Source organism: Urocampus carinirostris, chromosome 16 (genome assembly GCF_059441175.1).
Source record: "Urocampus carinirostris isolate Australia breed hairy pipefish chromosome 16, RoL_Ucar_1.0, whole genome shotgun sequence".
Classification (NCBI taxonomy): Eukaryota; Metazoa; Chordata; class Actinopteri; order Syngnathiformes; family Syngnathidae; genus Urocampus; species Urocampus carinirostris.
The window spans coordinates 15,523,030-15,549,274 of NC_142364.1; the positions used below are offsets into that span (position 1 = coordinate 15,523,030).

The 26,245-nt window shown below is 42.2% G+C and overlaps 1 protein-coding gene and 1 long non-coding RNA gene across 3 annotated transcripts in view; one reads left to right on the forward strand and one right to left on the reverse strand.

Annotated features, from left to right (window-relative positions):
- zswim6 (zinc finger, SWIM-type containing 6) lies at positions 1-21,390 on the reverse strand. The gene is made up of 13 exons (XM_088356259.1): positions 20,922-21,390; positions 15,137-15,496; positions 13,109-13,245; positions 12,863-13,013; positions 11,639-11,800; positions 11,384-11,551; positions 10,038-10,184; positions 8,024-8,335; positions 6,253-6,388; positions 4,674-4,795; positions 3,505-3,668; positions 3,363-3,441; positions 1-1,297 (listed from the first exon to the last, which is right to left on the reverse strand). Exons 1-13 carry the CDS (start codon positions 21,274-21,276, stop codon positions 477-479), a joined length of 3,114 nt encoding a protein of 1,037 aa, XP_088212385.1. The 5' UTR covers positions 21,277-21,390; the 3' UTR covers positions 1-476.
- LOC148350387 (uncharacterized) overlaps positions 18,093-26,245 on the forward strand; it is a 21,518-nt gene continuing 13,365 nt past the window's right edge. For both annotated transcript variants that reach the window (XR_015853063.1, XR_015853064.1), the window contains exons 1-2: positions 18,093-18,237; positions 24,883-25,507. This is a non-coding gene — a long non-coding RNA (uncharacterized LOC148350387). The remainder of the gene's footprint in view (positions 18,238-24,882; positions 25,508-26,245) is intronic.

Below are 26,245 nucleotides of genomic sequence, written 5' to 3' on the forward strand. Positions count from 1 at the left end.
TTTCAAGTTTTTTAGATTAATCCCAGCAAGACTTTTCAAGTTTTTGGATTAATCCCTGCAAGACTTTTCAAGTTTTTTAGATTAATCCCTGCAAGACTTTTCAAGTTTCAGATAAATCTTAAAACAAGGAAGTACTTCTGCCACAGTGTAACATTTTTTCTTCCTTAGGGTGCAGGACTTTTCAAGTTTCCGGATAAAATGTAAAACGAGGAAATAACTCTGATAACGGGGTACAATTTTGTTCTCCCTTACAGTGCAAGACTTTTCAAGTTTTCAGCTAAATCCCTGAAAGACCTTTTAAGTTTCCGGATAAATCATGAAACAAGCAAATAACTCTGTCAATGGGGTACAATTTTGTTCCCCTTACAGTGCAAGACTTTTCAAGATTCCAGATAAATCTTCTGCCATGGCGTACTTTTCAAGTTTTCTGGATCAATCTCAAGTATAAAAAAAAAGTCTTTTTTGCTCTCATTCCGTCAACCGAAACGATCCCTCATCAGAATCATGAGTTTCCTCTTGCCCTTGTAGATCTGTTTTAGGTTGTTGATGAACTGTAAAAACTGCGCCTGTCCGTCGCGGGCCATCAGGAAAGTATGTTGCGCTTTGCCGAGGAACTCCACAAACTCTCCGTACCAGCGAGGGCTGATGTTGGTCAGATTCGAGTGCGCCGTGTTGATGTAAGCCTCGATGGCGGCGTCCAGGAGTTGGCGCAGGGGGGCCTTTTCTATGGACACGGGTTTGATGGCGAACACGCACTGGCGCAGGATGTCCGACAACACGTTAGCGCATTTGACGCTCTTTACCACCAAGGGGATAACGGCGGCGAGCTGCTCTTTGCCCAGGTAATGGCTCAGCCCGCAAGCCCAGAGGACGTCGTGGATGGCAGGGTCCCTGTCCATGTTGTAGCTGAGGTTGAGGCTATCCAGGGCTAAAGTAGCTAGCTTGTACGCTCGCGCCAGGAACCCGCATCGCTCCATGTAGCGAGCGACGGGGAAGAGTTGCGAGTGGGTCATGTCGACCGCGGCGTCCAGGACGGTCTGGTAAGCCATTTCGAAGGCGGCTTGGTTCTTCTCGCACAACTTGAGCGCTACCAGGGCGCAGTTGTTGGGGTCTTTGGAGGCGCACTGCAGGGCCATGGTGCGCGTCGATTCCAGAAGTTTGATCTGTTGCGCGGAATCGAGGCGGAGGCGCTCCACCGTGGCCGTGCAGGTGACGCTGCCCGCCACCAGGATGGTGGCCTCGAATGGCGAGAAGAGGGTGAACCAGCGTTGCATGATGTCGTCGACCGCGTTCACGCCTGAAACACGGCAGGAGAACAAGATTATTGTATTTATTCGTGTATAACTCACTTTTTTGGTACCTAAAATAACAGTGTTTTCCGTACAATATAAAGCAGGGAACCTATGGCTCGGGAGCCATATATGGCTCTTTTCATGAGTACGTATGCCTCCGAAATAAAACGTAACTATTGCACATCTCTCTGTGGCGTTCCAAAGTCAAGTGATTTCATCCTGATTTTGGTCCATATAAAGCCGAAACAACTTAATGCAGAAGTTCGATAAGAAACCATTTCAACTGATAAATAAAAACGCTGGCAAACGACTTTGATTGGGTGAGCAGTACGGGTGGGCGGATCCCTGCACACAGCGTAAGGCACTTCCTTCTCTCTCTCTCTCGCTCAGTGCAGTCTACACCCAAAGTGAATATGACGATATGCTTATCGTTTGCAGTCATTTGTGACATTTTTACAAAAGAACTTTGCATGCACATTGTTTTGAAACCGTTATTAAGGACAAATTTCATGGAAAAAATGGCCTTAACACTCTTACCTGAAGGTGGAAGACAAATTGTAAATGGCATATTTTCATTGATTTGGGACACAGGATTTGGCATTATTATCATTTTATACATTTGATTAAATCATCCAATGACACACAGTGAAATAAAATGTGCTGAATAAATCATCAAATGCTTTTGTCTAGAGAGCGTGTTTGGCAGTTTATTTAATTTTGTCTGAAAATAAATGATGTGGCTCTCTCAATTTCTTTTTAAAACATTTTTTGCTTTTGGGTCAAAAAGGTTCCTGACACCTGATATAAAGTCTCTGGCAGGCCTGCCAGGTTTTTGATGGGTCCCGCCAGGGTCTCATTAACTTATATCATTAATAGAATAATATTTTAATATCTATGAATGCATAGTTAATCAAAACAACTAAGATATCTCTTTATATGAAAGATCGCAAACGCCATGTGTCAGGACCAGAACGGAAACAGGACCCACTTGTGTGACGTTTACAATAAATGCAGAAATGGTCAAGTCCTTTTTATTTGTATAGCCCTTAATCACAAAGAGTATCAAAGGGCTGCTCAGGTTATTGCAAACCACAGACTATTATTACAGACTATTATTACACCATCCCCTGGTCTAAAACCTACATGAGGGCAAGGAAAACTCCAAAAAAACCTCAACATGAGGAAAATGAAGAAACCTTGAGAAGGGATCGCACATGTGGTAAAACCCCTTCCAGGATGACCAGGTTGCAATGGATGTTGCAATAACAAATAATACACATATATAGTCAACAAAAAATATAGGTTATTCATATGCTAAAGAGTATAAGTGTGTTTTACAGTCCTCTTTGTTTAAAAGTTGTTTATTGAAAGAGAGAGGAAGGGCTGCGCCGATGTTCGCTGGGCGCGGGAAGCAAGTCGCTCTCGTACTCTGATTGTGCTCCGAAAGCGGAATTAGATCTTCCCTAGCGAGCGATGGCGGTGTCAGGGATGGGAAAAAAAACGGTCGGTAGACGGGACTGGGAGAGCAAGGCGTGGTCAGGGTCGGAAGCGAGTCGTAAGCCAGAACGTTAGAGTAGATGTAGTCGGGGACAAAAAGAGGTCGTAAGCCGGGACGGGAGAACAGACGTGGTCAGGAGCAAAAACAGGTCGTAGCCGGAGACAGACGGGAGCAAAAACGGGACAGGTGGGAGTCAGGGTCGAAAAAGCTTGCCTAGTATTCACTGAGGTTTGAAGACGGACGGACAACAGGGTACTGACAGGACTGGGCTCAAATAGTGACAGGGAGCCAATCAGAACCCGCGGCGGTTGGCGCCAAATGAGCGGGCGGGCACAGCTAAATACTGTCACTTGCACGATTTTTTTTGTCGTCTTACTTTTCTTTGATTGGTTGCTTAGTTAATATGTGTGTTCTTTTCTGTCCCTGAGCAAATTTCTGCACTGAGCAGGGGATGTGGGGGCATTTTGAGCAGCACAACAAGTACAGGAACAGGGCTAGAGGCAAAAACGAGTCTAAACAGGAGACTGGCGGGACCAAATAAACCAAGAGGCTCCCCAGAGAAGTCAACTCACCGATTGCGACGGCACAAGTGACGAGCCAGTGCACCATCTCCTGTCTTCGCGAGTTGTGAGTCAGCGTTGTCCGCATCACCTGGTGGGGACGGACGGTCAAGAAAATGCAGCGGTATGCTAGTAGCGTGCGGGTGTTACTTACGTGGAGGCCAAGTTCCAGGGACACTTTGAGCAGCTTGGATTGGGGGAGGCCCTCCAAAGTGTTGGCAAACGTGAAGACCCGCTGGGCCAGTTGGAAGATGTGCGAGATAGAGTGGATGTTCTTCTGGATGGACCCTAGCACCATTTGCACTGTATCTCCGTCATCTGACCACAAAGAAGCAGGTGTTGAGTAAAAATGACAGTAATACATTTTCAGTTGCAGGACGTTCTTCTCATTATCATATGGCTTTGTAAAAGGACACCGGCAGCTAGCTGCTGTTTCAGATGATTTTTCCTGAGCACTCTCAGGAAATGGAGTCGCTGCTGGGCCTTCCCTACCACCGCTCTGGTGTTTGGTCCTTCAGAGAGGAGGCCGAGCAAGGTAGTATCGTCGGCGTACTTAACAATTGTGTTTGTGAAATGGGTCGGTGAGCAGTCAGAGGTGTAGAGGATGAAAAGCAGGGGGCTCAGTACACATCCTTGGGGGGAGCCAGTGCTCAGTGTTAGGGTGGGTGAGACGTGGTTGCAGAGTTACCACTGGGAAATGCTACCTTCATTTTTTGAATGGCTCATAGTAAATTTCCAAAATTGTTATGTAATCCTTGCACAAATACACATTTTTATAGTGCCTTGTTTAGGTGCAGCATGCACATGTGTGACCCGCACACACTTGCAAAACAATTGTGGTAGTATTTCTTTATTTCTCTCTCACTTTATTATTTTTCTTTTTTTCTCCCTCTCTTTTTCCTGTTCACTCTCTCTTTTTCTCTCTTTCTTTTTTCTCTTTTCTCTATTTCTCTCTCACTCTCAAACTCTTTATCTTTCTATTTCCTCTCTCTGTAACTTACAATGCAATCAAAACTACTAAATTTTGTGCAGGCTTGGGGAGTAACGGAATACATGGAACGATGTTGGCAAGCCGTTTGGATTTATTTTCATTTTGTTTCTGTCGCATTTGATGTCAGTTTTGCCGTAAGTCAAAGAGATCAAAGCCAGGAGGGAAAGCTTACCACGTGTTGTGAGTCATCATTGTATTCATATTTAGTTTCTTTTGTCTTTTATTAGCATATTCGGTATTGGAGTAATCTAAAAATAATCAAGTTAAAGTAACCCTACCCAACCCTGAGCCCAAGGATGTACTACACTTTTAAAAATAAATCTATATCTTACCTCCAGCGGCAGTCAGCATGGTGAAGGCCAAATCAGACTGCTGGGACTCAATGTGGCTCAGGATGGACCATCGGGGGTAGCGGGTGGCTACCACAGACAAAATGGTCTCTGTGATCTGCATCCTTTAACATAAAAGAAGATAATAAGATCACAACTTTCAAACAAAAAGGACTGTTTTGACCATTTCTGCATTTATTGTAAGAAAAACGTGCAGTTCCAGCACATGATAGTGTTTTGTTCATGTTATTGGTAAAGAAGAATTCTAACTAGGCGTATTTGGGCCACCTATGTTTATAAAGCAGGATAAATGGTTTCAATTTACATTCATAAACATGCATTGACAAGTTTCTCAATACCAAAAATGTTGTATGGAAATTGAATTTAATAGGAGCTGTTCTATTTGACAGGAGAAATGGATTGGAAGAGTGCCTCAACAAGAACAATTCAAACAACATTGAAATTCCTGCCTTTTTTAGGATTTCAAGCAGCCGTAATAACACGGTGTATCTATGATGTCAATACCATGTTATTCTTATTTTATGACTAGGCTGTTATTATTCCAAATCTGGTTTCAAATAGGCTCAGTCACGCCCCCACTACATGACAAACAGGCGGGCCAGATCAGATTGAATCTGGCCCGCGAGACAACACTCAGAGAAGCGCAAGAGAAAAACAAGCTGCAGGTTGAAATATGTCAACTTGATGTTGCCAAAGCCAGGTGCCTCTTGCAAAGACACTGTACTTGTATTTATCTCTCTCTCTCTCTCTCTCTCTCTCTCTACTTTTCCACGCCTTTTCTCCCACTCTATGTCTCTCTTTTTCTCTTCCTTTGTTGCTCTTTGTCTCTTTCTCTCTCTGTGTCTTTTAACCTCTTTTGCTCTCACTTCCTTTTTTTCCTTTTCTCTCTTTTCTCTTTCTCTCTTCATACCCTTTGCGCTTTCTTTTCTCTTTTCTCTCCTTCCGTCTCTCTTTGGATTTCTTTCTCCCTCTCCCTTTCTTTTCCCCCTCTCTCCCGACTTTTTATCTTTTGTTTCTCGCTCTCTCCCTCTCTCTCGTTTTCTTTCTTTGTCATGCCCTCTCTCATTTTCCCTCCCTCTTTCTCTTATTTCTTTATCTCTTTGTCATGTCCTGCACGGTTGTCATCCAGCTAGCCCCGCCCCTTGACACCGGCTGAGACGCATTGAACTGATTGGTCGTGGAGTACTTAAACGCTCCTTTTGGGACTGCCTGTGGCCAGACCATTGCTTAACCTTGAGGAAAACCTGCTCATGCCTGTTTCTTCAGAGTAATGCCTAGTTTGTAATTTTGATTACCTTTGAACCTGTTTTGTTTTGTCCTCGGTCCGTTTGTGTGTTGGACAACTTTTATTTCTCAATTAAAGTGAAAGATCGGCTACGCAAATGAGTTCCGAGTTCCGACTTCCTGCTTCCCGGCCCGTTTCCTGACACTCTTTTTCCTTTCTCTTTAATCTACTAGTCCGGCCCCCGACAGAATGTTTGTTCTATCGTGTGGCCCCGAGTTAAAAGGAGTTTGGCAACTCTGCCCTAGAGATAATACAGTGCTTATATGTCTCACTCACCCCATGGCTCTCAGTGCAACTTTGTAGGCAAGCTTGGTATCGTGAGGTAGCAGCGAGGTGAAAAGAAACTTGGCAAAAGCGTGCATGGGGAAGCTCTCTCGGTTAAGCGGCTCTCCCAGACCGCTGTAAGGCCCAGCTGAAACGGGAACGCAAAAAAAACACGTCAGTGACAGTTAAAGTGCACAGTGGTGCCAAGAACACGCACATAAACTCGTTGCAGGATCTGGTATATAGAATTTTTCGCGTTCTGAATACATTTTCATCATAAGAAATAACTGAAAACCGGTTCATCCGTTCTCATACCTGTCAACCTGTACGCTTTTGCCGTACAAAGTACGTTTATTACGCATTTTAAGACGCGTATGTACGGAAAAACGCAAATTTGTCAATGATGGCTGCCATCCGGTATACACCGACTACAGGGTTGGGAAGGGTTACTTTAACTGGATTACTTTCAATTACTTTTGGATGACTCCAATACCAAATATGCTAATAAAAGACAAAAGAAACTAAAAATGAATACAATTATGAGTCACAACACGTGGTAAGCTTTCTCTCCTGGCTTTGATCTCTTTGATCTCCGGCAAAACTAACATCAAATGCGACAGAAACAAAATGAAAATAAATACAAACAGCTTGCCAACATCATTTTTGCCATTCCATGTATGCCGTTAATCCCCAAGCCTGCACAAAATTTTGTAATTTTTTTCATATTTAGTTTATTTTGATAGATAGATAGATAGATAGATAGATATTAGAGAGAGAGAGAGAGAGAGAGAGAGAGAGAGAGAGAGAGAGAGAGAGATATTTTATTCATCCCCGCAGGGATGTTTTGTCTTTTATTAGCATATTTGGTATTGGAGTAATCCAAAAGAAATTGAAAGTAATCCAGTTAAAGTAACCCTACCCAACCCTGACCGACTATCACGAAACAGCAAATCAATCACGTCAAACGAGTTCGCCGCGGAAGCCTTTAACTCGGTATCGTTTTTTTTCGTTGCAAACGAAGCGAGCGGTTTGATGCTACTGTGCGCATGCGTCTGCCGCCTCGGATTTCATGTGGTAGTTGTGTAGTGAAAGGAAGTCCGTCTCTTTTTAGAGAGCCGGCTCACAAACGGCTCACTGCTTTGATGCATTATATTACGAATTATGATGTTGTATGAAGAAGTTAAGAAAAAAAAGGAAGTAGAAAAGGAGAAAATGAAAAAGACAGGTTTGTGGTTATCCCTTGAATCAGTACATTACCAACAATAATTGAATGCAGAAAATGAATTCATAATTTGAATAAGAAAATGTATTATTCTACTTAATTAATAATATTCTACAGTGAACGTCCAAGCGACTTCATTTTTGAACATTTTTTATGATAAACCTCATTCATGTCGAGCAACTCAGTATCTCACAACAAAATGTTAACAATACATATGATATAACGAAACACATGTACAATTTAACATGTTAAACTACATAAATAAACACGTTTGAAGAAAAAAATGGTGTGGGGGGGCTTCCTTGGCACGCCCATGGGAGGAGTCGGCACCCCATCGTGCGGGGAGAAGATGGCCAATAGGAGAGAGCTAAAGGACTTCAGAAGAAGGCTTCCCGGAGACTCCAACGTCGCTAATTCGGCCGTTTTCGATGGAGTACACTTAGTTAAATCGTTAATGAATAACTAATTCGAACAATTTGGTAAACGCTACATTTTGATATTCAATTCCCAACAGGACGAATGTTTTAGGTTACCAAAAACGATTCTCGGGCGGTGACTGACCTTCCAGCAAGATGGTGGCCTGCTTACAGAAGATCCCGACCAGAACTTGGTCCATCTCCACCCGCTTGAGTTTGAGGAGCAGCTCCTCCTCGCTGCGGCACAACCTCTCCTGAGCGTACGCGCAGACCGGCATGACCCGCCGCTGCCCCAGCCCGATCAGAACCGCCTCCACCGCCAGCGCCAGCGGCGACTCGCCGCCGCCCGGCGGCGGGTCCGATTCCGTCTCGGTGAGGGTGCCGAAGAGGGTGCCCATCAGGTGCCCCGCCCAGCCCTCCGAGCCGGGCGAGAACGTCGTGCTTCTCTGGAGAACCTCTGCGCACAACAGGTATTCATTGGAGGATGGACTAGTAGATTTCAGAAAGAAAGACGATGAGTGAGAAAGAGAAAGAGACAGACGAAAAGAGAGAAAAAAAAGAGTTAAATTAAAAGAGAAACAGAGTGTGAGAAAGAGAAAAATAAAAAGAGAAATAGAAAGAGGGGGGAAAGAGAAGGAAATAAAGAGAAGAGAGGGAGAAACAGAGAGAGAGAGAAAAAGAGAGAATGGAATAGAAAGAAAGCGGAGGAGAAAAAGAAAAAGGTTTTAAAGAAAAAGAGAGAAACAGAGACCGGGAGAAGGTGAAAAAAATATAGTGAGAAAGAGAGAAAAAGAGAGAGGGGGGAAGGAAAAAAGGGTGAAAGAAAATGAGGGCAAAAAAGAGGATAAAGGATGAAGACAGAGAAAGAGAAGGACAGAGTGAGAAAAAGGTTGCATTAAAAGAGAAAGAGAGCATGAGAAAGAGAAAAATAAAAATAGAAACAGGAAGAGGGGGAAAGAGAGAGAAATAAAGAGAAGAGAGAGGGAGAAACAGAGAGAGGGAAAGAAAAAAGAGAATGGAATAGAAAGAAAGCAGAGGAGAAAAATAAAAAAGTTTTAAAGAAAAAGAGAGAAACAGACACTGGGAGAAAGTGAGAAAAATATAGTGAGAAAGAGAGAAAAAGAGAGAGGGGGAAGGAAAAAAAGAGTGAAAGAAAATGGGGGTAAAAAGAGGATAAAGGATGAAGACAGAGAGAAAGAGAGAAAGAGAGAGAGAGAGAGAGAGAGAGAGAGAGAGAAAGAAAGAAAAAGAGAGAATGGAATAAAAATAAAGCAGAGGAGAAAAAGAAAAAAGTTTTTAAGAAAAAGAGAGAAACAGAGACCGGGAGGAAGTGAGAACAATATAGTGAGAAAGAGAGAAAAAGAGAGAGGGGAAGGAAAAAAAGAGTGAAAGAAAATGGGGGTAAAAAGAGGATAAAGGATAAAGACAGAGAGAGAGACAGAGAGAGAGAGAGAGAGAGAGAGAGAGAGCGAGAGAGAGACAGGGAGAGAGAGACAGAGGAGAGAGAGTGAAACTGAAAGAGAGGGAAACAGAGAGAAAAAGAGAGCAACAGAAACCCAGAGAAAAAATGAAAGAAACAGATAAAGAAAGATGGAATAAAAGAGAAAGAAAGAATGGGGGAAAAGAGAAAAGATTGAAAGAAAAAGAGAAACAGAGAGAGACGGAGAAAGTGAGAAAAGCCAAAAAGTTAAAGAAAAGGAGAGGGAAAAGAGAATAAGAGAGAGAGACAGATAGAAAGAGACAGAGAGAAAAAGAGAAAGTGAGAGACAAAAAAAGAGTGAGAGGAATACAGGAGAGAGTGAGAGAAATAGAGGAGTGATAAATGGCGTCCTCTGTTGGTTAATCTGAATAACTGCAAAGTAGACGATCCATTCCTACATCAAATCAAGTCATGTATATTTGTATAGCTCTTAATCTCAAGGAGTCTCAAAGTGCTGCACAGACCACAGACTATTATGACACCATCCCCTGATCTAAAACCTACATGAAGGAAAAAAAATCGAATACATTTTCGACAGACATCCTATTTTGAAATATTTGAGAAAGCCTTTTTTTCGAATGTATTATATTTCATAAACCAAAATATAAACCTTGCGTATGCTAACATAGTATACACTTTGGCTTCTAAAACTTAACTAAAACCAAAATAAATCAAATACCTTCTTTGTTTGCGCAGTAGAAGAGGAACTGTTGGTGCTGTTTCCTCCGTAAGGCGTTGACAACGGTCACGGCAAGCCGCAGCGCCTCCTTGTGGTGGCCGTGAGCGCGCAGGGCTTCCACACGGGCGCACGCGGCGCGAGGATGCTCTGTAAATTACAATTGGATGTTCAAATAAACAAGGTCGTGGGAGTGGACCCCCACGGGAGACGCTGAACAGAATTTGGAATTTTGTTACTCTCTGCCGCCATCTCCTGGCATGTGTGGTCATTACGGCCTCAGTCTGCTCATTCGTGATTCACGTGCATTTCTTAGACGCGCTTGAATAAACTTTTCATCTTTCTTGAAGATGGGCTCTACTTCTGGCAGGCCTTTTCTTACTTTCACCATTTTCATGCTAAACTGACTAATAGAAGTACAGAAAACTTGCAGGGACGAGCATGACCTCACTCTCTGGCACTCCTCACATTCTTTAAATTGAATGTGTTCCGCCCTGAACAGCTCTGCTATAAGTAAGATAAAAGCTGATAGTTGGGCATTGTTAACACATATAGAGGAAATATTTTGAGACTTCAAACGATGCACCCCACCTATAATGTTCTTATCCGGGGTACGAATTACCATAGGTTTTGAAGGATTTAATACATTTGACTCTAAAGGATTTTGTACGATCAAATACAAATTACATTTAATGCAAAAGATATTCACTGAGTGGGCTTCAGGTCGCGCCGTTCCAAGAACGGAGTGTTTTGGCTGGGGAATTTTCAGAACAGAATTCTGACGCAGATGGCAGGCGATGTTTGGAGAACAAAGCCCTGATGACGTGGAAACGGGCAGGGATGTTTTGACCATGACAGACATCGAGACCACGAGGTGGAGCCCACATGGGCGTTCCTGGCCCGCCCATGGGAGGAGCCGGCACGCCAGCTTGGGAGGGACGTAGGTCGAGAGAAGAACTTCAGAAGATCGAGGGAAAGAGAGGCGGACGAAGACTGATTCGACTAATTCGGCTAATTCGATGGACTTCACTTAGTTAAATACCTTAAGAAATTAAATCTGCCCCCGTGTGGAAATGTCGGTCTCTTGTCCGTCTTTTCACAAAAAGAAATGAGCATGCATTGTTAGGTGAATTAAAGTGATGTTTGGTTAATGGAGTCAGATAACTATTTCGAACAATTTGGCAAACGGTACATTTGTAATATTTATATCTATCACCCGCAATATGGCCATTTCCCTTTACGATACCCTATCTCGGAATGGATTCATGTCGTATCCCGGGGGTCTACTGTATTCAATATCTCTTTCTTATCAGAGTTTGAATCTAGCAGGCTTTTGTGGTTTCTCTCACCGTTCCAAAGAGGGAGACCGCGCTCGTCGAAGAGGTCCAGGTTCCTACGACTGGCGGCAGTGGAATAGTGCTTTTCTGTGAGGATGCGCAGCAGATGAGGGTCCTCCCAGTTGAGGTCGCAGGACTCAATAGCGCGTGTGAACACCGTGCGTGGAGGAGCTTCTGAGCCTGGAGAAGGTCAAATGAAATCATAGTTGGTTTCAACGTCATCGCCCGTGAAATTGAACAGCGGTGGCGGTCGTGGCGGATCCTCACCCAGGTCATTTCCCTCCGATTCCATAGCCCTGGACTGCTCGCAGCCCACGTACTCCGGGGGGCACACGTCCTCGGCGTTCCAGCTGCAGAGTTTCTCCAGCCAAGATGACTTCTGGGCGGCCTTGCAGCCGGGGTTCAGGACCACGCACATCCACAAAGCCCCTGCGGGGAGACGAAATTCCGTTTGAAACGATAGCGAGAGATATATAAAGCAGGAGTTGGGCACAAAGATTTGCATCTGCTGCAGGGACGTCGAACTTTTTGGACTAGCGTGTGATGTCATCCACTCCGCTGTGGCTAAACTACAACACAGCACCCCGAGGCCATCCTGTTAATCTGTTAATAAACCACAAAGGAGACTGCTGGAAGTGGGAATTTCCCTACGGGGATGAATAATATCTATCTATCTATCTATCTAATAACGTGATAAGTTATATAAGTTATTTTCTTTTTTTCTGAAATTTTCCTGCTCATTCTTTCTTTTTCTCTCCTTTTGAAATGAAATGATCTGCATTTTTATAGCGCTTTTCAAGTCAATGACTTCCCAAAGCGCTTTACAATGTGCTCCACATTTCCCAATAGCGGCCTTGCAGCCATGTAAGGCGCAAACCTGCTTATTGGGGGTGTTAGAGGTTCAGTGTCTTACCCAAGGACACTTCGACTTGTAACACGGAGGAGCTGGGATTCGAACTGGGATCTCTTGATCCCAAGGCGAGCGCTCTACCTCCTGAGCTACTGCCGCCCCCTTTTGTTTCTTCTTTTCCCAGCTCTTCACTACTTTTTTATTTTGGTATTTTTTTTATTTTTTGTTCTATCCCCGCCCTTCCTTTAACTCATTTTGTGCATAATTTTAGATAATATTTGGTCGTGTAGGGATGAAAGAAGCAAAAACAACCTGAAGATCCGTTTGGACCTGAAAGAGCCGGTTCTTTTTAGTGAGCCGAGCCGAAGAAGCCGATTCCCGAAAAACTCTACTGACTTTACTCAACTTCGTTCAACTTCGACCTTGACTTCAAAGTACCGCATTTACAACACAGCGTCAGGGTTAACCAGTGTATTTTTACCTTCATGCACTGTAACTCTGACTTAATTCGCTTCTTAATTAGCAATTTCGAGCCCTGATTTTTGTGAGCCGGCTAGATTTTCTTGTGCGCGGAAAAGCTCTGGGCAGTGAAAAGAGGGAACATTGGTCCTGACCCCTGACGTAAATATCAAAAGGCTTACCCAGTTCGTCCCACAGTTGTCTGTACTCGCCGGACACGGGGGTCCCCAGTCGACGCCAAACCTTCGGCCAGGTATCCCGAATGAGCTGCTGGGTGATCAGCAGGAGCAAGCGTGGTCCGTTGGAGTCCCGTATCTTTAGCATCTCCCGCACCTGACGAAAGAGCCATATCGGGGGTCAAAAAGCACTGTGGAGGCCAACAATCTCGCATGGATGGTGGGTCGGGGGCGGGAACTTGGTCGGCTTGCCTTTTTGAGGAGAAGGTTGTGGTGCTTGACATAGTCTTGACTGGTCGCGTGCGAGACGAAATACTTGACCTGCTCCTCGTCCAAGTACCAGCGGTTTTCGTCCTCCACGCCCGCCCCGGCTGTGGGGTCTGGGGCACCTGGGGGGTCAGCAAGGCATTGGTTTCATCTCCAAACTCCAATTGTGTAGCAATAATGGATAACGTCCTGCTTTTCCAGATAAATATTGACGCCAATATCAGATATAGTGATCTATCCCAAGATAGGGCGTCCCCGGCCTTACGTTTTCACATCACGGGATGAAATAAACTGAGTAGAAGACAAGTTACGTTTCTATGATGCCTGTCCTATCCTATCGTTATAAGTCTTCGGTGCCGTCCGTAATCCGGGTAAATGTGAACTCTACCAAATAAGACCGACAAACTGGCTGTGCCGGTGAAAAACATCAAAGCGCACAGGGAGTGCAGTTTGCTGTGTTTTACAGAAACGTGGCTCACGTCTAGCATCCCGGAGCTATCCGGCTTCAGCGCTGTTAAACAGAGACACGAAGGCCTGCGGGAAGCGGAGAGGAGGTGGACTCGCTAACGGGAGGTGGTGTATCCCTGAGCACAAAGATTTCCATCTGGTGCAAGGACGTCGAACTTTTAGGGTTAGGGTTAGGGACCAATAGTCGACGTCACAGGATGCTGTGACGTCGACTATTGGTCGACGTCACAGCATCCTGAACATACATATACGCTCCAATTCGCTGAACAACCTCCCACAATGCCTTTCGTCTCTTCATTCAATTCAGAATCTTGCGTGTTTAGTAAAGAAATTGCAAGTCGGCAATAGAATACTGTGTTTTTTTCTACTGTATTTATTTGTTATGGGTCCAAGGCTTGCAGTGATGCTAAAGCAGAGCTTCTCGGTTATTTTCTGCCATGCCGCCCCCAGGAAGAAGAAAACCTCTTGCAAGTGAGAGTGCAACTACCCCCTAGTGAAGTGGGGGTGCAATTTCACTTTATTCTAGGACAGTTAAAAAAAAAACTTTTTCGAAGTCAAACGCGCCCTTCTTGACAGAGCTCGCCCCACTATTTGAGAACAACTGCGATAAAGGAGGAGCATAACATGATAACCATGGAAACAAAGAATGCAAGTATCAAGATATACAATTATCGGGAAGAATTTTAACAGTTTTTTTAAAATCAGTGTCATTTTCAACCAGTCAATGCATCCACCTGCAAATCCACCGAACCAGCTCAAGTTATACATTTACTACTGATAATAATAATAATATACATATGTTTTACACATAAGTAACACTTATTCTCATAATTTTGATCTGGGGTACCAAGGATTTGGAATTCATTAGCATTATATATTTAATCCGCCGTAGAAGTCTCCTCCCCCTCTGCATCCACTCGCTACTCCAATGTACCAGCTCAAGTCACGTCACACATACAGTATGTATTTATAATGATATTTATTCATATGCATGAATATTACATAAAAATAGTACTTGAATTTCATGTTTTTATCAGAGCTGATTAGAATGGATTTCTATCCCCCACTTTAGTAGAGATGAGTGTCATATCCTGGGGTCTTAATATTTTGTTTTCGGTATTATGAAAATGTAAGCATGGTATTGCACATCCCTTACAATGATTGTATTATTATGTACACCTTGTTTTGACTAGTGTGAACTATATACATAATTGCAACTTTTGGCTGATAATGTTGCTATTCTTTGATATCCACACCCTCCAGAGCAGACATGCCTTTGTAAGGAGAGTTGATAAAAAGAAAATGCTCGTGGTAGGACCTTTAAAACAGGCTGGAATTTCTTATTTGAGGTTTGAGCTTTCTCTTCTCTTTGCAAGTTCACAATCGATTGATGTCTTCTGTCCTTATTTCGAGTGTCTACTAACTTTAAAACCCGACCCATGTAAATGGCCAGAAGAGGGATGAGCGCCACCAGGCTGTCAAACTACAAATAGTGGTGCCCGGGGCATTTGCGAAGAACCAAAAAAAGGCAGGTATTTTACTCACCGTGCACCTGGTTGATCTCAGAGTTCCGTTCCAGGATTTCGTCTGCCAGTTTCTGCACGGTGGGCAGCACCTCGGTGTGGTGCGCGGCGATCAGGTACTGGACCAGTTTCTGGAGCTGGTCCCGGTCCATGGAGAAGAGCGTCTCCGAGATGGGCAGGCGCAAGGGGACCCGCTCGGGATTACGCAGGCGGTAGAGTGCCAGCGCCACCACGTGGGCGCAGTAGAAAATGTCCTTTTTGCGGCAACTGCACGCCACTTCTGTGATCTTGCAGCGGTCGAAGCTCAGGCTCACCTTGCAGAGAGGCCCCGCCGTTTCCAAGGGCGGGGCCGATTGGCGCACTGTGCCGCTCAGGTGGAAGCCTGCGTGGTGGAGGCAAGACCAGATAAGCTTTCTGTTTCATCGCAGTGCCTTGAGAATGTATTGGCACCCCAAGAACTTTTTCTTATATTGCCATATTTTAGGCTTTAAACCTGAATCAAGTCAAGTCATGTTTATTTGTGACGCCCTTAATCACAAGGAGTCTCAAAGGGCTGCACAGACCGCAGACTATTGCAAACTACAGACTATTATGACCGCATCCCCTGATCTAAAACCTACATGAGGGCAAGGAAAAACTCAAAAACCTCAACATGTGGAAAATGAAGAACCCAGATATTGTCAACATGAAATATAGGTCATTCATAAGCTATAGAATAGAAGTGTAGTTTAAGCCTAGACTTAAAAAAATCCACTGAGGTTGGAGATCGAATCTCAAAAGGGAAAAGCACCAGGGCCCGAATGTCGAACACTCTCGAACCTGCGGATTTCTTCTTGGCTCTTAAAGATAATCCAAAATATTAAGAATCAACAACATGTGAGACACAATAGTGAGAAGAAACCAAATGTATTCAACATTTTATATTGTGCATACAAGAAAAAAAAAAGTAGGCATTGGAAAAATAGATATAGATAGATAGGTAGGTAGGTAGGTAGGTAGGTAGGTAGGTAGGTAGGTAGGTAGGTAGGTAGGTAGGTAGGTAGGTAGGTAGGTAGGTAGGTAGGTAGGTAGGTAGATAGGTAGATAGATAGATAGATAGATAGATAGATAGATAGATAGATAGATAGATAGATAGATAGATAGATAGATAGATAGATAGATAGATAGATAGATAGATAGATAGATAGATAGATAGATAGATAGATAGATAGATAGATAGATAGATAGATAGATAGATAGATAGATAGCAACTCATATTCCTTAAGGTTTGATGGTGATTGTTTGTGCACTGAATTTTTCAGATCTTTCCACAAATGCTCTATAGGATTGAGGTCTGGACTTTGGCTTGGCCATTCTCAAACCTTTATATTGTTAGTTTCAGACCATCCCATTGTAGATTTTTCTATATGTTTAGGGTGGTTGTTTTGTTGGAAAGTGAACCTGTGCCTCATTCTCATGTCTCTTGCCGACTCCGACAGATTTTCTGCCTGAACTGCCCTTCGGCTCCATCCATCTTTCCATCAACATTTATGATCTTTCAAGTCCCTGCTAAAGAAAACCAACCCCCGAGCATGATGCTGCCACAACCATGTTTGACAATGGGGATGGTGTTTTAAGGGTGATGTGATGTGTTGCTCTTAGGCCAAGTTCAATTTTGGTCTCATCTGACCAGAGCAACTTATTCCACCATTTTCTCATCTCCTAGCTGCCTAAGGATTGCCAAATGGGACTTTTTATGTTAAAGAGCTTTCTTCTCACTACTCTTCCATAAAGGGCAGATTTATGCAGAGTACTACTCATAGTTGTGTTATGCTCCCACCTCAGCTGTGTATGCCTGCAGGCCGTCCGATGCGATCATGGGCTTCTTTAATTAGTTTTCTCCTCGTTTGGAACGAAAGTTTAAAAAGACGGCAGGTCTGGGTAGGTTATAGTGGTTTTATGTTCACTCCATTTAGGCACAGTGCAAATGTTGCGAAATCTCCTTGTATCCCGTTACTGCCTTTCCACAAGTTTACCCTGGACCTGCCTGGTATGTTCTTTGGGTTTTCATAATGCTGTCATAATGACTTATATGCGGTCTGTGCATTTAAACGGAGACTTAATGACACACAGTTTCACTCTGTTTGTCATTGTTAGTCATTTAGATCGACACTGGATCTCATCGGGGAACTTGGTGGAGTTCAGAAAACACAGGGGCCAATATTTTTGTGACACTTAATTTCATTGTGAATATAATATAAAATGTTGAGATCATTTGTTTCACATTAAAAATTGTATGTCATATGTTTTTGGCCGGTCCAAATTGTCCTTAGGTGCGACTGAGCGAGTGAGTTGTCTGTCCCCGTATGCCCTGCGATTGGCTGCCAACCAGTTCAGGGTGTCCCCTGCCCACTGCCCGATGATTGCTGGGATGGGCTCCAGCACCCCCGCGACCCTACTGAGGATAAGCGGTGCAGCTGATGAGATATGTTATTGATTCTTGGAATATGCCTTTAGCTCTAAGTTTTAAGCCTGAAATGTGGCAATATGAAAAAAAGTTCTTGGGAAGAGCAATGCAGTGAAGTAAACAATTGCTGCGTAATCATCCTGACATTCTTTTGATATTTTTCCCTCTAATAAGTCTTTATTACGCGTTTATACTGGAGTGCCTCGTCGTAAACAATGTTCACTGTGTACTTATCAACAACAACTCCACAATCCTCGTTTAAGCGAGCCCTAATTGATGCCAACGATGAGAATCCGAGTTCCGAACAATTACCGAGGACAAAAAAAAGCTCGGTTGCGTTCTGAAATGTTCAGGTTTGTTTTGTCCCAAATCACATGGTACTAATACAGATCACATCATTTTTGGCTTTGATATTTTGGGAAAAACAAACTTTGTGGCGATGACACGACGTCCTTTGCATTTGTGACATAGTAAAGGCTCTTTGTCCTATGAACGAAACTTTGCGTTATGTACGCACGTGTAGGGGACGGTTGGATAGTTGGCCTTGTCACGCTACGTGCGTACTAGTTGGCATGGACTCGAGTGCTAAACAGCGTATTGACAACGATTCCACAGAGAAATCGGAAGCACATGACCAGTCCTGTGGTGTGACATGCATTCACATTTTACTGTCCTAGGTGGGTAGAGAGAACTTTTTGGATACTTTGCATTAGTTGAAGGTGGTTTGATATCATTCTTTTAAATATTTATTTGAGTACTTTTGAACTTGTAAGTTAAATAAAATTACATATTTCCAATACTATAGATGTGTGCCATTATCTGTTTCAAAATATTGCCATTTTAATCTACAAGAAACCAGAAAAACACATTACGGTTCTTTCTAATGTGTTTTTAAAGATAAAAACAATTATGATATGATAAATCGATAAATATTGTTATTTAAAATATTCTGAGACTGAATTCGGAGATATGTTACATTGGGATATAGTGTTGGATACAAGAATATCTATTAGATATAAATTTGAAAAGCAATTTAATTCAAAAGTACTGTATAAAACATTCACTGTATAATAAGAAAATAATCCCCCTCGTTTCTCCCCCCACCCCAAAAACACTAGTCAAAATAAAAGTGAAAAAAATAAAAAGATAACTATAAACTATTTTCCTAAAAAACATGTCTTATGATTTCCTTAAACATTAATATTGTTCTTTAAGATAATATGAAGCTGAATTTGCAGAATATGTATTGATTTTTTTATTTAATTTACTATATTAGTATTATTTTATATATTATTTATATTTTTAGAATATTTACTTTTTGACGTGCACACGAAACAGGTAAAAAAATGAAAATACATAAATACATAAAATTATGGCTATGTAGTTTATTGTTATTCCAAATAATCTAAGTTTGAATTTGCACATTATTTGATATTTAAAGAAATACTGTTGGATACAAACGTTTTTATGGTATATTAACCTAATAACAAATATTGCAGATTGTTCGCATATTTGTTTTATGAAATACAGTTGGATAAAATAATATTTATACTACTAAATATCGTTATTCAAGGTAGTATGTGTCTTGAATCTTAAATTATTTATTTTATGGAATACCATTGGATAAATGGTAAATGGTCTGTATTTATTTAGCGCTTTTCAAGTCAATGAAGACCTCCCAAAGCGCTTTACAATGTGCTTCACACTTACCCATTCGCACACACACACACCAAGGCGCCTACCTGCTTATTGGGGGCATTAGGGGTTCAGTGTCTTGCCCAAGGACACTTTGACATATACAATAATATGTATGCTATATTTCCCTAATAATAAATATTGTTATTCAAGATCATCTGTGGCTGTATCGGAAGATTGTGTTTTTGTGAAATAGTATTAGATACACTAACTTTTATACCAGGTTTTCTTAACATTAAACTAACAAAAACTGCCATTCAACATAAAATACGGCTACATTTTGAGATTTTTTGGGGTATTTCATGAAATAGAGCCGGGTAAAATACTAGTTGTGCTACATTTGCCTGCAACCTCTTTGATGTATTTACTAAACTGCAGACTTATCATGTGACCCCCCCAAAAAAAGAACTTTATAGGTTATAAATAGATGCCGGATAAACAGTAAAACAGTTTCCATGTTAAAATGGACACACTAACACAAATAAACTGGGTAAAATACTAGTTGTGCTACATTTGCCTTCAACCTCTTTGATGTATTTACCAAACTGCAGACTTATCATGTGACCAAAAAAAAAAAAGAACTTTATAGGTTATAAATAGATGCCGGATAAACAGTTAAACAGTTTCCATGTTAAAATGGACACACTAAACCAAATAAACTGGGTAAAATACTAGTTGTGCTACATTTGCCTTCAACCTCTTTGATGTATTTACTAAACAGCAGACTTATCATGTGACCAAGTACAAAAAATAAGTTTATAAGTTATAAATAGATGCCGGATAAACATTTAAACAGTTTCCATGTTAAAATGGACACACTAAACCAAATAAACTGGGTAAAATACTAGTTGTGCTACATTTGCCTTCAACCTCTTTGATGTATTAACTAAACTGCAACATATCATGTGACCAAATAAAAAAAAAGAGGTTTATAGGTTATAAATAGATGCCGGATAAAAAGTTAAACAGTTTCCATGTTGAAATGGACACACTAAACCAAATAAACTGGGTAAAATACTAGTTGTGCTACATTTGCCTTCAACCTCTTTGATGTATTAACTAAACTGCAACATATCATGTGACCAAATAAAAAAAAAGAGGTTTATAGGTTATAAATAGATGCCGGATAAACAGTTAAACAGTTTCCATGTTGAAATGGACACACTTACACAAATAAACTGTGTTTTGATATATATATATATATATATATATATATATATATATATATAAAATGAAACATGAAATTGGAACAACAGTATTACAAGTTTATCAAAAATAAAATGCAAGATACTAGCTATGCAGAAGAGAGTGGGTGGATAATAAGAATTGCCTCTTGTACTCTTTAGTATTTTTAACTGAAATTGTCTTCTCGTTGATGAACTTTGCTCTTTGGTGTCCTTCAGTTAAGCAGTCTCTTTGAAGACCGCTCACGTGAGACTCACAAAACCTCTTTCAACATTACTTTAACCTTTATTAAGCTCAAACTTTGCACAAAGTCACGGAATTGTAATTTAGTCTGCAAAAGCATGCATTTCAAACCTAGCTAATCTACTTTAACGGTTGCAATGATATTGCAAAGCGAAGTCGCGCTTACGTTGGTCAGATTTAAGAGTTGCTTTACCTTTTGCTTGCAACTCCTTGCAAAAAAAAAAAGCATTCTACTCACCCACTTGCAAGACGTTTTCCACGCAGCCGCTCTCCAGGAGGGCGACTCCGCGTTGGAAGGGCAACCGAGCCTGGTCTTCGTTCCCGGCTCCGTCGAGCTCCTCCGCCCCGCTCCGAAACGAAGAGTACATGCAAATGTCGCGCTCGCTCCTCGGGAAGGACCAGTAGACGATCCGCCGCTGCACGGGCTGCGGGATCCGGTCCAGTCTTTCTTCCACTCGCTGGAAAGGCCACTTTTCCGCGACGAGTTTGGCCGCGAGATCCATAAGCGACTCCGGCTGGGTGGTGTCATCGGCCGGCTTGGAATCCGGGTAGCCCGGCCTGCAGCAGCGCCTCTTGGCCGCGGGTTCCTCCATGCTAGGACGCAGAGAACTGAAGGAGGGGTAGTGTAAAGCGGGGGAGATCGAAAAAGAGTCAAAGGAGCAAATCAAAGAGACTTGGCAGTGAGATCCACGTTTCTGTCTTATGCAAAATCATCTCGTGCTTCTGTGGGCTTGCCAAAGCTTTTTGTTGACAAATAAGGAGGCGGGGTCGATGCCCTCGCGGGATAATGGCTGCAAACTTGGAAGGGAACTCCCACTCTTTTTTTTTCGAGAAACTTAAAAGAGATGTTTTCGAAACTGCAAGGAAGGGTGTCCAAATCTCTTTTATCTGATGAGGCTTGAAAGAAGGAAAGGTTACAACTGTACGTGTCAAAACACAAGCCTCGTGGTAGTGTAGAGGGAGGGGAAAGGGGCGTGGCATGCAAAAACACGCCTACTGTTACATTCAGGGTCTGTCGGGATGTCGAAAACGGGAGTTGTAAAACACACGTTTGTAGTCGGACGTTATTTAAGGTGGGCTCGGCGAGACCGCCCGTTTTGGGGGGTGCTCAAGCATCACCAAAAACTACAGTATTTTAAAAACTCTCTTTTCCTTAATAATGCACAGGAGAGACTTAAATGGTGTCACTTGTCGCGCTCCAGGGCTCCATGCCCTTACAAACTGTTGTATTTTCCCTTACAAAATACAAAATAATCTTACACCATATTTTTTTCTCAAACGTGTTTATTTTTGTAGTTTAACATGTTTTATTGTACATGTGTTTCATTATATCATATATATTGTTAATTAACATTTTGAGTTGCTCGACATGAATGAGGTTTATTATTAAGAAAGTTCAAAAATGAAGTCGCTTGGACGTTCACTGTAGAAGGAAAAAATACTTGCAAATATAATTGAGTAGAATTTTCTCATTCAAATTATCAATTCATTTTCTGCATTAAATTATTGCTGGTAATATGCTGATCAAAGGGATAACCACAAACCTGTCTTTTTTCATTTTCTCCTTTTATACTTCCTTTTTTTCTTAACTTCTTTATACAACATCATAATTCGTAATATAATGCATCAAAGCAAGTTTGCCATTTGAGAGCCGGCTCTCTTTAATGAGTTGAGCCGAAAAAGCCTGTTCTCTAAAAAGAGACGGACTTCCTTTCACTACATAACTACCACATGAAATCCGAGGCTGCAGACGCATGCGCACAGTAGCATCAAACCGCTCGCTTCGTTTGCAACGAAAAAAACGTTACCGAGATAGAGGCTACCGCGGCGAACTCGTTTGACTTGATTGATTTGCCGTTTTGTCATAGTCGGTGTATACCGGATGGTACCCATCATCGACAAATTTGCGTTTTTCTGTACAGATTTTCTTGTACGTCGTACACGTCTTGAAATGCATGATAAACGTACTTTGTACGGCAAAAACGTACAGGTTGACAGGTTTGCTTGTAGCCTGTGTATAATGCTGAGAGTATGTTATAATTTCACTGGAATTATAAGGAGTTGAATAATATTTATACAACTGTCCGATTAAAGTTCCATGCTTCGTATGTATGTTAGAAATAAGTGAGTAAAAACAGGACACGATGTAATAATAGTTTTTCTGCAAAGTACAATGTGTAATGTGATGTTCACAAATGGGAGGGGCCATTCTTGAACAGTGTTGAATAACTAAGTGAAATTTAAAAAAATTTAAGCACCTTAGGTGCTCAGCGCCCCCTAAAATCGCCCCTGGGTGCATCATTTGGGGTTTCCTAAAATAGTAGAAAGTTGAAACGTTTCCCTTATAAACTCATTCAATGCCAAACTTTGTTTCTCAAATGGTAAATAGGGATGAGCCATTTTGACTCTTTTTTTTGGAGGCCAACAGAAAATTTTGTTTTTTGTAGTGATAGAACATATCAAGAGAAGGTTGGAACCCTTATTTTCATTGGAAAAAAAGTATGTTTCTAGCTTTTACCATTTTTTTAGCGAACATCTTGAACATTGCCTAGTTTTTGGAAAATCTTGTTTCCAAGAAAATCTCAGAAAAGCTGCTTTTAGTGGAAGGATGCATTTTAAGCAGAACTCTCACTTTGGTGCTTTTTTTTTTTAAATACATTTGTGATAACTACAATATCTAAACCATGCTTTTTATAAACACAAGGGCACTTTGCTTGCAAAATGACATTTTATTTATTGCAAAAACACTAAACTTATGCAAGAACTTTGCAGCGGTCACCGTGGCGATCACGTTCCGGCAGACATGCACAAAACGTAATAACTCCCTGTCCCGACGATGAGGATAGGTCTTTGTTGTCTTTTTTTAGAAAGAAAAAAAGCAGTGTTCGAAGTTTTAATTGTCTGTACTTATCCAGCATATCTCCGCTTTTCTCACCATACTCGCCATATAGGCCGCCTACGCACTATTTTAAGCTTAATACAGCAAGCAACGCAAAGGAAGTGGGGGCTTCATAGATGTGTGGACAAAGCTCTAATCAAAGCTACTCCTACCATCTAATATTGATTTTAATTCCCAGAGGCTTGATACTTACTCAGAAGCTGCGCCAAGCCTTGCGGGTAGGGCGCCCGCCCTGAGACTGGGAGGTTGCTGGTTTGGGCCTCAGCTGGGTCATACCTAAGACTTATAACATTGGTACCCATTGCCTCCCTGCTCGGCATTAGGGGGTTTGGTTCCCTAATGACTCCCAACACATCAGTTAGGTTCAAATGGACACATGAGAATCTCATTGTAAGAATGTATATACCCTTAAAACTGAAACAAAACGTATTTGTACATTTTGGCACTCAAATACAATGCTTCTGAAAACATTTTTATACTTTGACACTGAATGCGTTCACAAAAATAATAGTCACGAACCAGAAACAGGACCCAGTAGCATTCGTTTACTCAGTTTTATTGAAGAAAGAGGGAGAGCGGTGCTTGCTCCCACGATCCGATGATCGAGGGACACGGGTAGCAGGTGGCGGGAACACGGAAGTGGGACTTTCAAGTCGAGCGAGGATAATCGTAGACTGCAGGGATACTGGTCACTAGCCGGGACAGGAGAGCAAGGGCGGTATCGAGTTCAGACAAGAGGTTGGCAACAGGTATCAGGCAGGAAAAAGGGCAAAACAGGTCGGTGGTCGGGATGGCAGATAGGGCAGAAACGGGTCCAGAAACAGGTCGGCAACAGGTATCAGGCAGGAAAAAACAGGACAGGAAAATGTCGGACGGATTGAGCTTGCCTAGCTGGGGGCAAAGGTTCACAACGATCTGACGCCGGTAACAGGGAGCCGGGGGATTTAAAAAGTGGCAGGGAGCCAATCAGCGACCAGGGCAGTTGGCGCCAACGGGGCAGCCGCAGGTGCCCCGAATCAGTAATCATGACAATAATAATGCTCAGATTATCTTGAGATTTAGATGAAACATAATAAAATAAAACACAATAGTATATTACCCCTTTGAGTACAGTGATAAAAAAGATCTGACTTTACAAGTTTTGTTGATAATGGATGATATTCAGGGTTAAGAGGGTTACTTTAAAAATGTTATCCAATACAGTCACTAGTTAACTGTTGAAAGATGTAATCGGTAACATAATCCAAATACTATAATATTGCAATAATGTAACTTGATTACTCTCCTCCTCCATCTGCAGCTGGATTATGGACTTACTCTCCAACCCCCTGCAGGCTATGGAACCTGGCCGCCAGTCTTTCCATTCTGATGTTGAGCACCGGATGCCCCCAAGGATGTGTACGGAGCCCTCTACAGTTCACCCTTCATACCTCGGACTGTTCACCAACCCATCCCACGAACACGATTGGAAAAGTTCACAAACTACACCATCTTGGTGGGACTCTTCTCTGATGAGGATGAGACGGCATACAGGAAGGAGGTGGAGATGCTGAGGACGTGGTGTTGGAAAAATAAACGACAGTAATACTCAACACCACCAAATCCAAGGAAGTCATACTCGACTTCAGGATGGCAAGTACCGACCCAGTTCTACTCATCACAAATGGAGACTGAGTGGAGAGAGTAGAGCCTTCAAACTCCTGGGAGTGCACATCTCCGACGACCTTCCCTGCTCTGCCAACACCAGAGCTGTGGTGGGGAAGGCCCAGCAGTGACTCCACACCCTGAGGGTTCTCAGGGGGGACAAACTGGAACGGAAGCTGCATGTGTCTTTGTACAAAGCCACAGAAGAGAGTATTCTGGTATACGGCGTCACCGTGTGGAATGCTGGGAGCACAGCAGCAGACAGGAAAGACATACAGAGGGTAAGCTACCCGGCCGCTCTCTGCCCAGTCTAGAGGACATTGCTAGCTTGCAATATTGCAGCAGAGCCATCAGCATTCTAAAGCACACTCCAACCCCAGCCACCACACCCATTGTTCTAGACCCAGAGACAGCTTCTTCCTCAGGGCCATCACCCCCCTAAACAAGCTTAGAAAACTGTAAAATCATACCTTGCCACTTATTTTGGGTTTCTTCTTTTTGGTTGCTACTAACTATTGAATGAAACTGTGAAACATTTTGTGCCCATAATAATGGGGCCTAAGAAAGTTAGGAAAAGTAGAATACAGTGACAACAACGATCGGGTCAAAGAAGGAAATGATTACCCGTATAGTCATCTTTATTAAGTACATAATTGAATTATTATGGATGTTTAGGTACATTATTTATTATTATATTGAATTTCTTTTAGCATGTGGCTATTTCAAAGCAGTTTCATGGGGTCACTTAAAAGAGACACGGGCTTAAATGCGAGTATATACGGTACTTGAAGTCGTTTTGATTTAGCTGATCATTTTGTTTTGGGAAAAAAAGTGAATATATTCTACTATCTTTAAACTGCACAATCCTATCATTCGATACATTTGAAATGTGGAATTGTTTTCTTGATTTGGGTCCCAGCTTGTCATCAGAGTGGAATGGTTGGTCCTGAAGTCAGACCAGTTGAGAACCACTAGTTTAGAGTGAACTATTCAAAAGTATAGCAGTATTCTTTTTCGTT

Excerpts from the sequence above, each read along its gene's own strand:
- zswim6 (XM_088356259.1), bottom strand. The coding sequence starts at position 21,276 with ATGGAGGAACCCGCGGCCAAGAGGCGCTGCTGCAGGCCGGGCTACCCG. Across the intron at positions 10,185-11,383 it reads CGGTCTCCCTCTTTGGAACG|AGCATCCTCGCGCCGCGTGC; the intron begins GTGAGAGAAACC and ends TGTAATTTACAG. Across the intron at positions 3,442-3,504 it reads CCCTGGAACTTGGCCTCCAC|GTGATGCGGACAACGCTGAC; the intron begins GTAAGTAACACC and ends CGTCCCCACCAG.